Source organism: Nipponia nippon, unplaced genomic scaffold (assembly GCF_047370975.1).
Source record: "Nipponia nippon isolate SJK-2023a ecotype South Korea unplaced genomic scaffold, ASM4737097v1 scaffold_11, whole genome shotgun sequence".
NCBI classification, from domain to species: domain Eukaryota; kingdom Metazoa; phylum Chordata; class Aves; order Pelecaniformes; family Threskiornithidae; genus Nipponia; species Nipponia nippon.
This window is the reverse complement of record NW_028262302.1, coordinates 2130633-2143047: the sequence shown is the minus strand read 5'-3', so window position 1 is coordinate 2143047 and position 12415 is coordinate 2130633. Positions and strand designations below refer to the sequence as shown.

Genomic DNA, 12415 nt, shown 5'->3' with positions numbered 1-12415 from the left:
TGCAGTACAAGGCAAAACTCCAAACTGCCACAAAATACAAAATCTGCAACGAAAGGCAAAAATGCAGTGTCTTCGTACTGCATTTGATAGACTACCACAATGGGCACTTAATCTAGTGGCTGCCCATAGGCAGTACTACAACAGAAATGTTTAAGAACAAAAGACACAAAAGAGTTTTCTGTATAGCTGAAATTATGAAAACAGTTTTTGGTTCAGTTCTAATTGTATATGTGGCTAATATATACTTAATTAATTTAATAACGGTCACTCCAGTATTACGGTAGGGATTAGGATGACATTTTTTCCTGTAATGCATCATGTGACTTCCTGGGATGTCAAATAATTTTTCACCATCAGATTATCAGAGACTGGAAATGAGACTGAGATTTGGGGGTTGATGATCTGATGTGGGTTCAGCTAATGCACTGTTTTATCTAGCTGGAGTGTCTAGCTCATTGGCTCAGAACAGTGCTATCACCATATTTTCTTCCAATTCATACTGGCAAGAACCTAAGATTTTGGCAGAGGGAGAGAGACTTTCTTAGCTTAATTTTCCATTCTTTTTTTTTTTTTCCTTTTTACCAGATAGAGTAGTTTACCTATTAAGATACCTACCCATTGAACAGCATACATTGATCTCTATTCTCTACCTACAGCATAAAATTTTGCTTTTGACAACTCAATACCTGGTTCAGTTCAGGTCTTTGTTTCACCTCCTCATAACCAGAAACAGCTCTTGGAAGAATTCTGTGAAAATCTCATGAGGTTTATCAAATACTTCTCAATCTATAATTCTAGCCTGTAATATTTTCAGAAGATTATTTGTCCAAGTGTTTTCCACTTCCATGCAATGTTTTAGCTTTTTGCACAAGAACAAGGATAGTGACAGTTGTATTAATTACACAACAGAAATGCACATCAAGCAAAATGATTGAAATAATTATTTCAGATATTTTATTTAAATGATTCTGTACTATGTTAAAACTGCAGGAGAGAGAATAAGAGTTCCTTACTAGTAAGAGTTTTGTTAATGTTACAGTGTAGTAAAAATCCTAGAATGATCAGCAGAAAAACCATTATCCTTTCTCCTTCTGCTATAGCCATTTTCTTTCAGTTTTGGAGATAATTTCTGAATTGCAATGTAATTCTAGCTTTTAATTTAATTTTTAAAATGCCATCAGTACATATTTCAAATACAGAAAATAATCTGTTGGTATTTTCATTAAAATAAACTGCAATGCTGCAAATCTTACATTAAAATATAGATGCACACTAGTAATTAAAAAATAATAATCAAATAAAAAGCACAGCAGAACACTTCAATTACTGATAGTAATCATAGTATAATCTTGTCCTACCAAGTGTGTCTCCAGGTACAGTTTAAGGCTGTCTGTCTCTGCTTTAGGAGGAGTCCAATTCTCTGTTGTTTCCATGGCTTCATTTAACCAGTGAATGAATTCATCCAGCTTGCTTACAAACCCCTTACCAGATAAGAAAAAAGAAAGAACAAGAAAAGCATATTTGTTAGCAAAATGGCAATCTGAAAAATGTATGCTCAATTTCTTTTTTAAGCCAAGAGAGTACTGTACAGTAAAATTTTGCCTTTTACAAGGATGCAAAGAAAAAAAAAATTAGCAAGTGGCCTTTTAGTAAATGACGAGCAGAACGGTGTTTCTGGAGACAATCTAAGGTGATATTTTGGGAGAGGACAATGTGAGATCCATATAACTGTGATGAAATGGAGAAAACAGCAAAGTGTTAGAAGATATGAGGGGGATATATAAAAAGCTGCATATAGGTTACAGTGAAAACTGAGCTGAAGACCTTGCACTGGGCAGATTGGGTGTAGCATGAGCACTGTTGGTTGAAAAAAGTGCTGAACAAAGCTGCATTAACAAGGTATACATCAGCAGACTGAGGGAAGAAACTACTTGTCAGAACTTAGGTCTTGTGATTCCTGTTTTGGTTCATAGGATCAGACTCAGAGAGAAGAAATCAAACAGTAAGTGAGGCAGAATATATAGCATTTAATATAAATATTGCTGATTGCATATGAACCACACAGATGGTGCTCCCGAGAAGACAGGAGCTCCCGCTTCTCAGGAGCACCATTTATTTCAAGATTAGTACCAATTATATTGTCTGATTAAAAATAGTGCCCCTGAATTTACATGATTTGATGATACTATAGGCACATACTGAGTACAGATAATTTTACCAAAGTCTTATCCACCACAAAGCAAGAGAGTAAATGGAATAAAACTCACCATGATGTTTATAAGCACCCTGAAAATTAACTCTGAAAAGGAATGTCCATCTATTACAAGCATCATAAGACTAGAGTAAATTAGGTCTAATACGGGTTATATTATTGGTTATTAACTATGAATTTTGCAGCATGGTGAGAATTTTAATTTCCAGTTGTATAACAACTCAGTATACACACTCAGTATCTCACTCTCACCACTTTATTTACGGAATGGTTTGTGGTAATTATTAGTCCATTCAGATAGCTAAAAGCAAGCTAAGCACAAAACTTTTAAAGATTCCTGGGTGACTCAAGAGCCCAAATCCCCTTCTCCGAAGTGGCACATGAAACTGGAATTCTAAATGAGACAGAAACAGGAGTCTGAGCAGTTGGCGCACAGCTGTGTTACACAAAGAAGCGCAATGGTAATAACCCAGACCAAGCAGAGCCACGCTTCCTTCAAATTTCATGGTAGCAGAGTCATTTTGGTCCAATGCTGCGCCCAGAAGCAGGGTCCAATAATCAACTCCTGGCTTCCAGCTGAAGTCGCAGTGCTTCTGAACTGAAGCTAACCTCTAACAGGACACTTCAGTGCATACTGCAGGCATGACAGCACTCAATGAGGCACTCTGAAGACTCTGTTTTAATTATTATTATTTTTTACATGAGTCCCTATGAGTCCTCAGAATGAGAAGGAGGCTATTACCATGTCTATTCATGGAATCCACTGTATCTCAAAGCATTATAAGTAAGAAAACTGTTATTCTGCGGCTTTCACTGTAGGGTGTTTATCAGGACATTCCAAAAAGGGGAAAGGAAGACAGGAAAAACAACCCAATGGCTATAGTGACTGAGATGACGTGCCTCCGCTCTGGGGCAAGTAATGAAGGTAGCTGCATCTCCTCTCCCCCACAGCAGGCCGTGCCACAAGGGCTATGTTCCCCATGTCAAGCCATGGGACACAAGGGGGGCAAGAAGGGGAACCTGGCTCCATTGCTTGCTTTCCTCCAGCTCACAGTGGAGCACAAGAGATGCCAGACTGGCAGAGGAGTGGGAGACGTGAGCTGAGGGGGAGAGGAGCAGGAGGAGTATAAAGTCCTTCTAGTCCCTCCAATAAATCTCTGCCTGCATTTTAGCAACGTGCTGTCCTTGAGAGACAAGGTGATATGGTAAGCACAAAAAAATGAGGAAAGGCTCTCTCTTGTATATGCGTCATGTATTTTACGGAGACAGACACGTATAACATCTGTCTGCAGTATTCGATGTCTGTATGCCTTCAAAAGGGTGCTCAGAAACATTGCAGGCTTGCGCCAGTATAAAAAGCAACTACTAGCAACCAAGTTACTTCTGCCCTCTCACAAAACATGCCCATGTTTTAAATTTTGCAACTTCACATTGGTGCTTAGAAACTGCCAAGCAGCAGGCTCCAGCAGCCTGGCGTGTACCCCCTCGCTGCACAGATGAGGTGGCTGCAGACGTGAACAGGCCCCGGTGGGGCGCAGGGAGCACCTGGCAGCTAGTTAGGGAGTCCGGCAAAAAAAAAAAAAAAAAAAATAGATACAGTCTCCTACAGAGCCACCATGAGCCAAGTTATCAGAGAAACAAGAGGTAAGGCTGCAAGCACCAGTGCCACCTGGCACGTTAGGATGGCGGCTGGGGACACGGTGCCCGAGGGGAGCCCGGCAGCAGAGGGGAGCACCGGCCGCCGCCAGCCGCGGCGGATTTTCTTCTGCCAGGCAGCACAAATCACAATAATCGTACTATTTTTCAAATGACGGCAATAAAATTTTATTGAAACCATTCAGAAGAGCATATCTGTAGAAACCGAAAACAGCGGAGGGACGGGAAAAGGAAGGACGGGACGGGATGGGAAGGGAAGGCCGGGCAGCGTGGGGCCGCTGGCGGAGGCAGCGCCGCGCGTCGTCCCTGGGCCCACAGCGCCACCTGCCGGCGCCGCGCCGCCCCCGGCGGCGCCCGGCCGCTGCCCGCGAGGTGCCCCCGCCCCCGCCGGGCGGGCACGCGCTTCGCGGTGGGAGCCGCGGGGGACACCAGCCCCGGGCGCCCCCCCCCGGCCGCGCGCGGCGGGGCCGGTTGCCCGCGGCCCGTTTTGAGCCGTCAGAAGGCGCGCAAGATAGAAAACTATTTTTATCTCAACTTGTATGTAAGATTACATTGTAATAATGCCGTTCCTGCTTCATTCGTCCAACTTAATGATCAAAACAATGCCTTTTTTTTTTCCTAGCAGTGCCTAAGATTCCATCCTATTTATTTTAATACCCTGATGCCAGTGAGCAAGGAAAGAGCCACCTTTATCATCCAGCCACCAGCTTCATGACTCATCCCTGCCTGGGAGGCAGCTCCGGATTGGAAATTGAAACCTCTGCAAATATAATCAACTGCAGCGTCTCCGGAGTTACTGACGAGACCACAGCTCGCTCTGGACGCTGAGCCTTCCCTTCGCACCTTTGACTTTTTGTCAAGGCGTAGTTACCAGCGGGCTCTGAGGTCTAGGCCAGTTCTCACCATCAGCTGTAGCCCAGATCTGGTACAAACCGTTCTGCTCTGCTGACCCCGCTGGGCCAGGCAGCCACAGGCAGGAGGCCGCCTGCTCTCTCATACTGAGAGGAAGAGCGTCTGCAGTACCGACAGTCCGTGGAGCACTGTCACAAATATAAATCTGGGTCCTTAATCTCCTCAAGTCTCGTAACAGAGGGGAAGTGCAAATCGTAACTTATCCCTGACTGAAGGGCCACTGCCTCTCCACAGACTGACCAACACAGAGTCATTTCTGCATAATCAAGATGGCCTGGTTAGTTGGAACAGAATGCAATTAATGATGTACATGTACTCAGAGACACAAACTGCATTACTGTAGTTGTTTTCCCCATCATTTAGGATATTTCCCAGAATATACATTTTAAAATAAAGCTTCAGACAAAACAAGTTCTAAAAAATAATAGGAAAAGACATTTTGTTACAATACATAAAATCTATTGTGAGATTCTGTCACAGCATGAAACTATGCTTTGAAAAAAAACAGATTACAACATAAATTATATCAAAACAAAGGATGAGGCTTAATATGCAGTCCTAAATCCAAATCCAGAAGTACTCAGTGAAAGAAATAAATTCATAGGATGACAAATTTTAACAAAGACAGGATATTTTTCAGTGTTTTTCTTCATTTTGTACAGATGCACATGAAAACACTCTACACCCCTTCCTAGACACTTCTTACCTTTCTGCTTTTTCTGTTTGAACTTATGTTTTCCTTTCTCTAGATTTTTTTTTCTTCATCCTTCTTAAGGTGGGAAAGAGTTTCAACAGGTATAAACTTCAGTGGAGCTATGTAGATTTATGCTAGTTAAGGGTCTGATCTAGACAGTATTGCACTTATAATGAAAATACTGTAAAATTTACCCAACTCATGCTTTGGTAATGGGAAATTAAACTATTGTAGTTCCCATCAAACTTCTTGGAAGTTGAAAGCCCCTAGTCAGCCACATTGAAGCTAAAAATTACTGTACAAGAATTCCTCAGGGAGAAAAGAGGGGGAGAGAACAGAAAAAAAGAAGCACCAGTATAATCCAGTCTCTGCCTTTTTACCAGCTGGTTCAGTTTTGCAAATGTAATAGTTTTGTACTGTGCTAGCAAGCTAGATGTTACTGAAAAAATCTCAAGCCCCTACATAACACAGCATATAGCTATTCTTATTCTTTGCTGCTAAGTACAGAAACAAATGCTTCTGGATTGTTACTGGATGATTTGTAGCAACTTCTATAGTAAAGGTTGCAAATAATGATAAAGCTCTTCCCATACCCCATGCAGAAAATTTTCAAACATTCACCTTTAAAAGATTCAGCTTTCCATTTTGTTTTATGACAATTTTACAGATTTTCCTGGAAGAAAGGAAAGGAAGAAAGTTCTAATCACACATCCCTGAACAAAACTAGAGCAAAAATGGCTTCATTTGAAATTTGGCACATACAAAGTTATTTTTTGTGGTCTAATTCTATTTGCTGTGGATGGATAAGAATGAAAAAGACAATTTTAAGTACTGGGAGGAAAAAAAAAAGCTGTAACTCAGTGTGCCTCCTTTGGTGTCTTATGGAATGAAAATATGCTTAATTCAATTGTTCTATAGAATTAAGGAATTAACTAATTAACTGAAGAATTAAAAATAAATTTGATGGGATTTAACTAAATATCCTGAGACTTCCTCATTAATGACCAGAACAGTCAAATTTTTTGAATCATAAGACATGAGAATTCACTTGCTGAGTCACCCAAAAAGGGCAGGGATGGATCAGCTCGGAGGCCAAAGGTATGCGTGGACATTGGGCCGAGGAAGGGTGCACCTGGAAGTGTGCCTCCCACCCTTGTTCTGTTAAATATAAGGGCATAGAAAAGATACAGATCCCCCAGCTGCTGCACAGGGCTGCAGGGCTCCCTGCGCCCAGTACAGCTGGTCAAAGGATCTTGGGTTAGGCAGCCTGGTTGTGTCTGGCGTGTGGGATAACAGAGTGAGAGAGCAGCTGTGGTGGTGTGCTGCCAGTACAAGAAACCCTGGAGCATGGCGGCAAGGCCTACAGAGGTGGTCAGATGAACAAGTCTCACATGCAATTCATTACGTTTAATAGGACTGTGTGTGTTCTGCCTATCCCAAGTGTGTGTCAGAAAAATTAAATACTTAAAATGAACACAGAAATAGGCAGTCTTTGGCATCCCAAGCAGTTTGTGCCTGACTCCATTCTTTTTTCCTGTTTTGCTGGATCTTGTTTGCACATTCTTCCCTACTCACGATGACTGTTCAGCACACCTCAGTGCTCACTACCAGCACCCCACTACTGCCTCTTGGCACGGCCCAGGAGTCCCTCACTCCCTGTGTCTCTCCAGCTTCCACAGTCCCCTCCTACGCTTTCCCGTTGATCTTCAGAAGCTCACCCCATCTCTGGCCAAAGACCAACCTCCTTTAGAAATAGATATCCATTAACTTCCCACTTCCTAGTTTGTGGCAGCAAACCCAAAGCTGTTGCTTACTACCAACAAATGAGTCAATCAAAGGACTTTTGGTACCCACTGACCCTAGCTTCGTGCTCCCCTGGAGTTGGTGGCACAGCCAATGCTCATGGTCAAAAAAGGACAAAGTAGAGCCCAGGAGAAATGTTATGGGCTGTCAGCAAAACAATGAGCAGTTGACCATCTTAAAAACTTCTGATAACAACTACAAAACGAGTGATGACAATATAAGTGCTTATGGTACTGTAGAAAGGCTCCAGTCCCTGATGATATCCCTGCATATTCTCTTAGCTTGTCAGGGGTGTTGCTCAGACATATTCTCATTGGATTTCAATTTTCTGAGCAGCACACAACTAAGACCGCCCAGAAAAGCTTTTACTGTCACAGTCATGAAAAAAATGTGTGACTATCAAGTGAGTCACTTAAAATTATGCACGAATGCCTCTCAACTAAGCTAAAACCACTTCTTGCACTAGAACTTTTAAAGTTTCCTAACTTCATTTCAGTGGTTTAATTTTACTTTTACATTACAAGCTCTTTTTTTGGTCAGATAGGAAAGTAAACAGTCCTAGTGTTCAATAATTTTAGCACTTCAAATGATCTCATTTAGACTTTGAAGTCCGTCTTTCATTAATTGAATGGAATGAGAAAGGAGGAAGTTTCCATCTCAGCTGCAGCTATCACTTTACAAATCCAGCTTTTATTAGACCACATTTAGAATGGAAACAGACTAAAGCCCAGTTCTGTAATTTTGAGCTTTAGTCTAAGGGAGAGCACACTTATGGTTACAAAAAAAAAAAAAAAGTGAAAACGTGGAATTTTTACTCTATTAAAAAATGCAACTTTTTTTTGGTACATTAAAAGCGGCAATATCTTAGATTTTTTAGTATATTTTTGATGTGAGATTCCTTTAGATGGGGAATCTGGATATGTGCACTTAAGGAAGCTAGCATTAACATCGCCAAAATTATGCCATAAAACACAGAGGATGAAACTGCATCCAGTTAACACCATTATGAAAAGTTTTATGGCCCTCATCCTAGACCAAATTTTGGTTTTGCTTTTTATGGAAAAAAAAATCGCAGATTTACTGTGCCTACATGGCACAGGGAGCAAAATTATTTCAATACCTTTTGGCTTGTAACTTTAAGCTGTGCAGTGTTAACACCGCTCAGTTTATTAGTCTAACATTTCCATTTAACATGCATGCTGGCTTATACATAAGGCACTTCTGGTCGTTGCATTTGTGAAAGTACAAAGCCCTTCTAATGACTTGAACTAAGATTAAAATCAGAATAAAAGAGACGTGCCAAACTATTAAGTGCAAACATACTAAAATCATCTGCCGTGGTAGTTAAGAATGACAGTGGAAAGCCTACTGTAGTCCACAAACCTCAGGGTGGAAGCACCAGACAACACTGCTTGTTAAATCACTACCCCAGACCTTTTTTCTCTCCACCTTCCCTTTTATTACACAAACAAGAGTTCTCTTCTTAAAAGAATTGGTTATGAGGCTGTGTGCTTAAAAATGAATGTCCAATTTTGTTGCAAGCAGACAGTGTTGTAAAGTTTGTTCCCAGTTTACAAAAAGACTGAGCTCACAGAAGGGTCTGTGTGCAAGGATGGGCTGGCTCTAAGGGCACTTCTATCACAGAATGCATTAAGAAAACCCTTTGTCTAACCACAAAAGGACTTGCATATTAGTCTCAGGAGGAACACATTCCTGCCCATGGACTTTATTTTCAAAAGGATAAAAGTGCACTTTCTTCACAGGCAAAGGTAAGTCAAAGAAATCCAGGTACTCAAGAGGATGAGGCTGCAACAAACTGCCACGGTCAATTTAATTGGAGTTAGACCCAGAGGCAACAATAAAACCATTAGCAGTACAGATGTTAGGGATCCCCAAGGAACCAAGATGCCACAATAGAAAATATTCTTTGTGTGATATCGTCAAGATTCTGTGGCAGACAATGACCTCACAGAAACATAAAACTGACCAAATGCATCAATAGGATGGCAATACTTAATATGAAGTTCAGGATACATTCTTTCACAAACACTTCAGAAATAGAACTTAGCAGCTGTCTGCTAAAGATGTGCCACGTTTACTCAATAACCCCAGTGTATGAGAATGTGCAACTTAAATGTTCCCTCCAAACAGGGAAAAGATAAAGATCACATACTTTTCTTAGTGGACATCCGTGTAAAGACACATGTCCATCTTCTACTACATACTGTCTTGTTAAGCATTTTGAAGACCAGCTGTTAAATTACACAAATCTTTCATGAGTGCCACCTCTAGGCTTTGTGCCCAACTACCACACACAGAATTAGAAATGACTATTGAATGTATTTTCCCTAATGGGCATCTATCTAATCGGGCATGATTTATACAGTTACAGAATGGAAAGCAGTAGCACAGGATGTTCACTGGCTCATGACTTTTCCTGGTTTTAGAGTCCCCAGGATGCATTTTGATACTGGAAAACAAGAAGGATTAATATATAAAAATATAAAGTTATGTCAAGCAGAGCCAGTCAGGCATATATTGACTTTTCAGGGAGATTTCAGTGGAGAGCTGAGAGTACTTCTAGTCTTTAAACAGTGAGGACAGCAAAGCACAGTTGTTACAAGCCTAGGAAATTAACTCAGTTCTAGCTTCGTCCCTAAAAGCTGATGACAGGGTACTCTTAATCTTAATTTTTGCATACCTTTTGGTCCACTACTAAATCAACAGATTCTGCTAACATTTCCAAGCTATTTTTCCATACTGTATTCCGACTAAAGCAGGAATGGCAGACAAGATTTCCAACAAGTTCTCAGTTTCCTAAAGCCATCTAGGTAAAAGAGCCAGAACCATAAAGGTAGGATAAGCTTAAAAAGCATGATACAGAGAAGCATGCAAAGTGTTACTTTTCAATCCATTAAAAATAACGATATTTGAAGACAGTGAACCTGATTCTGCAATAAAAAGTTCACTGCCCCCATGGGACTGTTGATTTCATTTCTGCTTCTAGACAAAGAGCAGGTTACAGTAATCTGAATATTAAGAATCATTCCTAAATGTATCTCTGTAGATTACTTAAATCTTTCCATGGTACCACAAACATAATTTGTTCTTTACCCTATGCCTTGCCTTACCTTTTGGTCAAGGTGAAGATCATCTTTCTATTTAAGAGAATTACCACAAGGCCTCCACTGCTATTTGAAACTTAGAAGACCTAAAAAGGGACATTCTTAGTATCAGCAGATTGACTGTGGGGCAAAGAAAAATACAGGAAAAGTAAGCCAAATGCTTCCTAAAGCCTGTTACTGAGAGGTATGTTCTTAGATAGCAGACAAGCTTCCAACACCACTGGTAACATCTCCCCCAGCCTTTTGAAGGATCAGTGAACACCTAGAACCACAAAAGCAAAATCCATGGGCTGGAAGGACACTGCTGGGGAGAAGAGATCCGTATAGCCCTGAGGCCAAGACAGCTACGCATATGAATGTTGTATAGCAGCACAGGAAAGGCCAGCACCATTGTGACTGTGCAAGTGTTCAAGAGTAGAGAGGACTAGAGAAGGGAGGGGAAAGGGAACACTGATTCATCCGTCATCTGCTATGAACTTAACAGCAATATGGATTGGTTGTAAACCTCCAGAGATGCCATCTGCTCTGATGGCAATAATGCCAGGCACACAAAATCGCTGCTGATCTCTTCTCACACTGACGTGGCCATGCTTCCTACATGAGATGTAATGTTAACAGCCACAAAGCTAGATAAGGTTTTAGTCCTCCTGCATTCATTCAGGTGAGGACAGAGTTCATGCTGAGAAAATATGGGAGGCCGGTGCTGCATCTCAAAAGTGATGTGAGATTCAAAGCACTGCTGGGAATCAAGTAAATAAGTAAATTAGCATATCCTTCTTTGTAGGGAAAAATTTTACGTATGCCTTCACGTTCTAGATGACAGAAAATAATTTTGCTTATCTGCCTCCTAAGTTATCATGCATACGAATTTGAATCTTAGTTATTTTCGAGGCAATATTTCAAATTGTTCAAGTTCCACGTCAGGCCATAATGCCGGCTGGCAGCAGCAAAGGCGAAGCTGCAGCCTGGCCTGGGAGAGAACGCTCTTGCTGGAACGCAGCGTGCGCAAGCCCTCTCGTGGAGACAATTTATACCGCCTGAAAACCATTCCTGGGCAAGCTAGCTAGAGCAGCCTCTCAAACTGATGAAAGTAATATAGACAAAATCCCACCACTTTTACACGAATAAGTTTTATCGCCACTGGGTTATGCAGACACCAATATAATGGTTAAAAAAGTAAATATTTTCCACTGATCTAATCAGTACTGGCTTTTGTTACAAAACCTCTGCAGTGTAAATCTTTATTCACGTCTTTCTAGCACTCATCTCATTCAGCATCACTAGTCTGTGTGAAATTTTGAGTTTGACTGCGAAAATGTTCCCGAGGAAACAATATTCAAACTATGGTGTGAATAGTATAAGCAGCAGAAAGGAGAAACACAGGAGTTAAAGGGTACCAAGAGCCCTGAAAATGAGACAGAAACAGGAAGGAAGAACAGACAATAAGGAAATGGGGCATAAACAGGGAGGAAAATAAAGGAGGAAGAAATATAAGCAAAGGACAAGATAGTTCTTCTTATTTACTTTTAAAAAAAATATGATGTTCTCTGCGTCATTGGGAATAAAACAGGCAGGCAAAAGCTCTTAGAGTTAAAAGTGGAATGGTCAGCAACTGTGATATTTTGAGTAAGCTGAGTAATGTACAAACTTCTGAATGATCACCCAAATCTGGTCTTCAAAGTTCATCATACTACTAGGACTGAACATGTTGTTTCTGAAAATACATTTATTCACAAAGAGCCTGTTATTCGTCATGTCTCACAGAAACTCTCACTGCTCTTAAAATACTCTGAGTCATTTCTGCTCTACATAATATCCAAGAGGCCTAAGCAGCAGCTAGGGAATAAAGATAGGTGTCCAAAACGTCTTCTAGTACAGGATAAGTTTTAAGTTTCTCTTATGTATCACAGCACCAAATATCCTAAACTGAGGCTTTTTTAGATTATACCCTCATGTGACCCTGTCTAAGTCAAAGACTTGCCATATCCAGAGGTCAGCTAAGAGGTGTGAATG

At 40.9% G+C, this 12415-nt stretch overlaps 1 protein-coding gene across 2 annotated transcripts in view; it reads right to left on the bottom strand.

Annotated features, from left to right (window-relative positions):
• Positions 1-12415, bottom strand: part of AKAP6 (A-kinase anchoring protein 6) — a 292127-nt gene that overhangs the window by 163633 nt on the left and 116079 nt on the right. For both annotated transcript variants that reach the window (XM_087747148.1, XM_087747149.1), the window contains exon 5: positions 1359-1481. In XM_087747148.1, coding sequence (XP_087603274.1) covers positions 1359-1481 — 123 coding nt within the window. The remainder of the gene's footprint in view (positions 1-1358; positions 1482-12415) is intronic.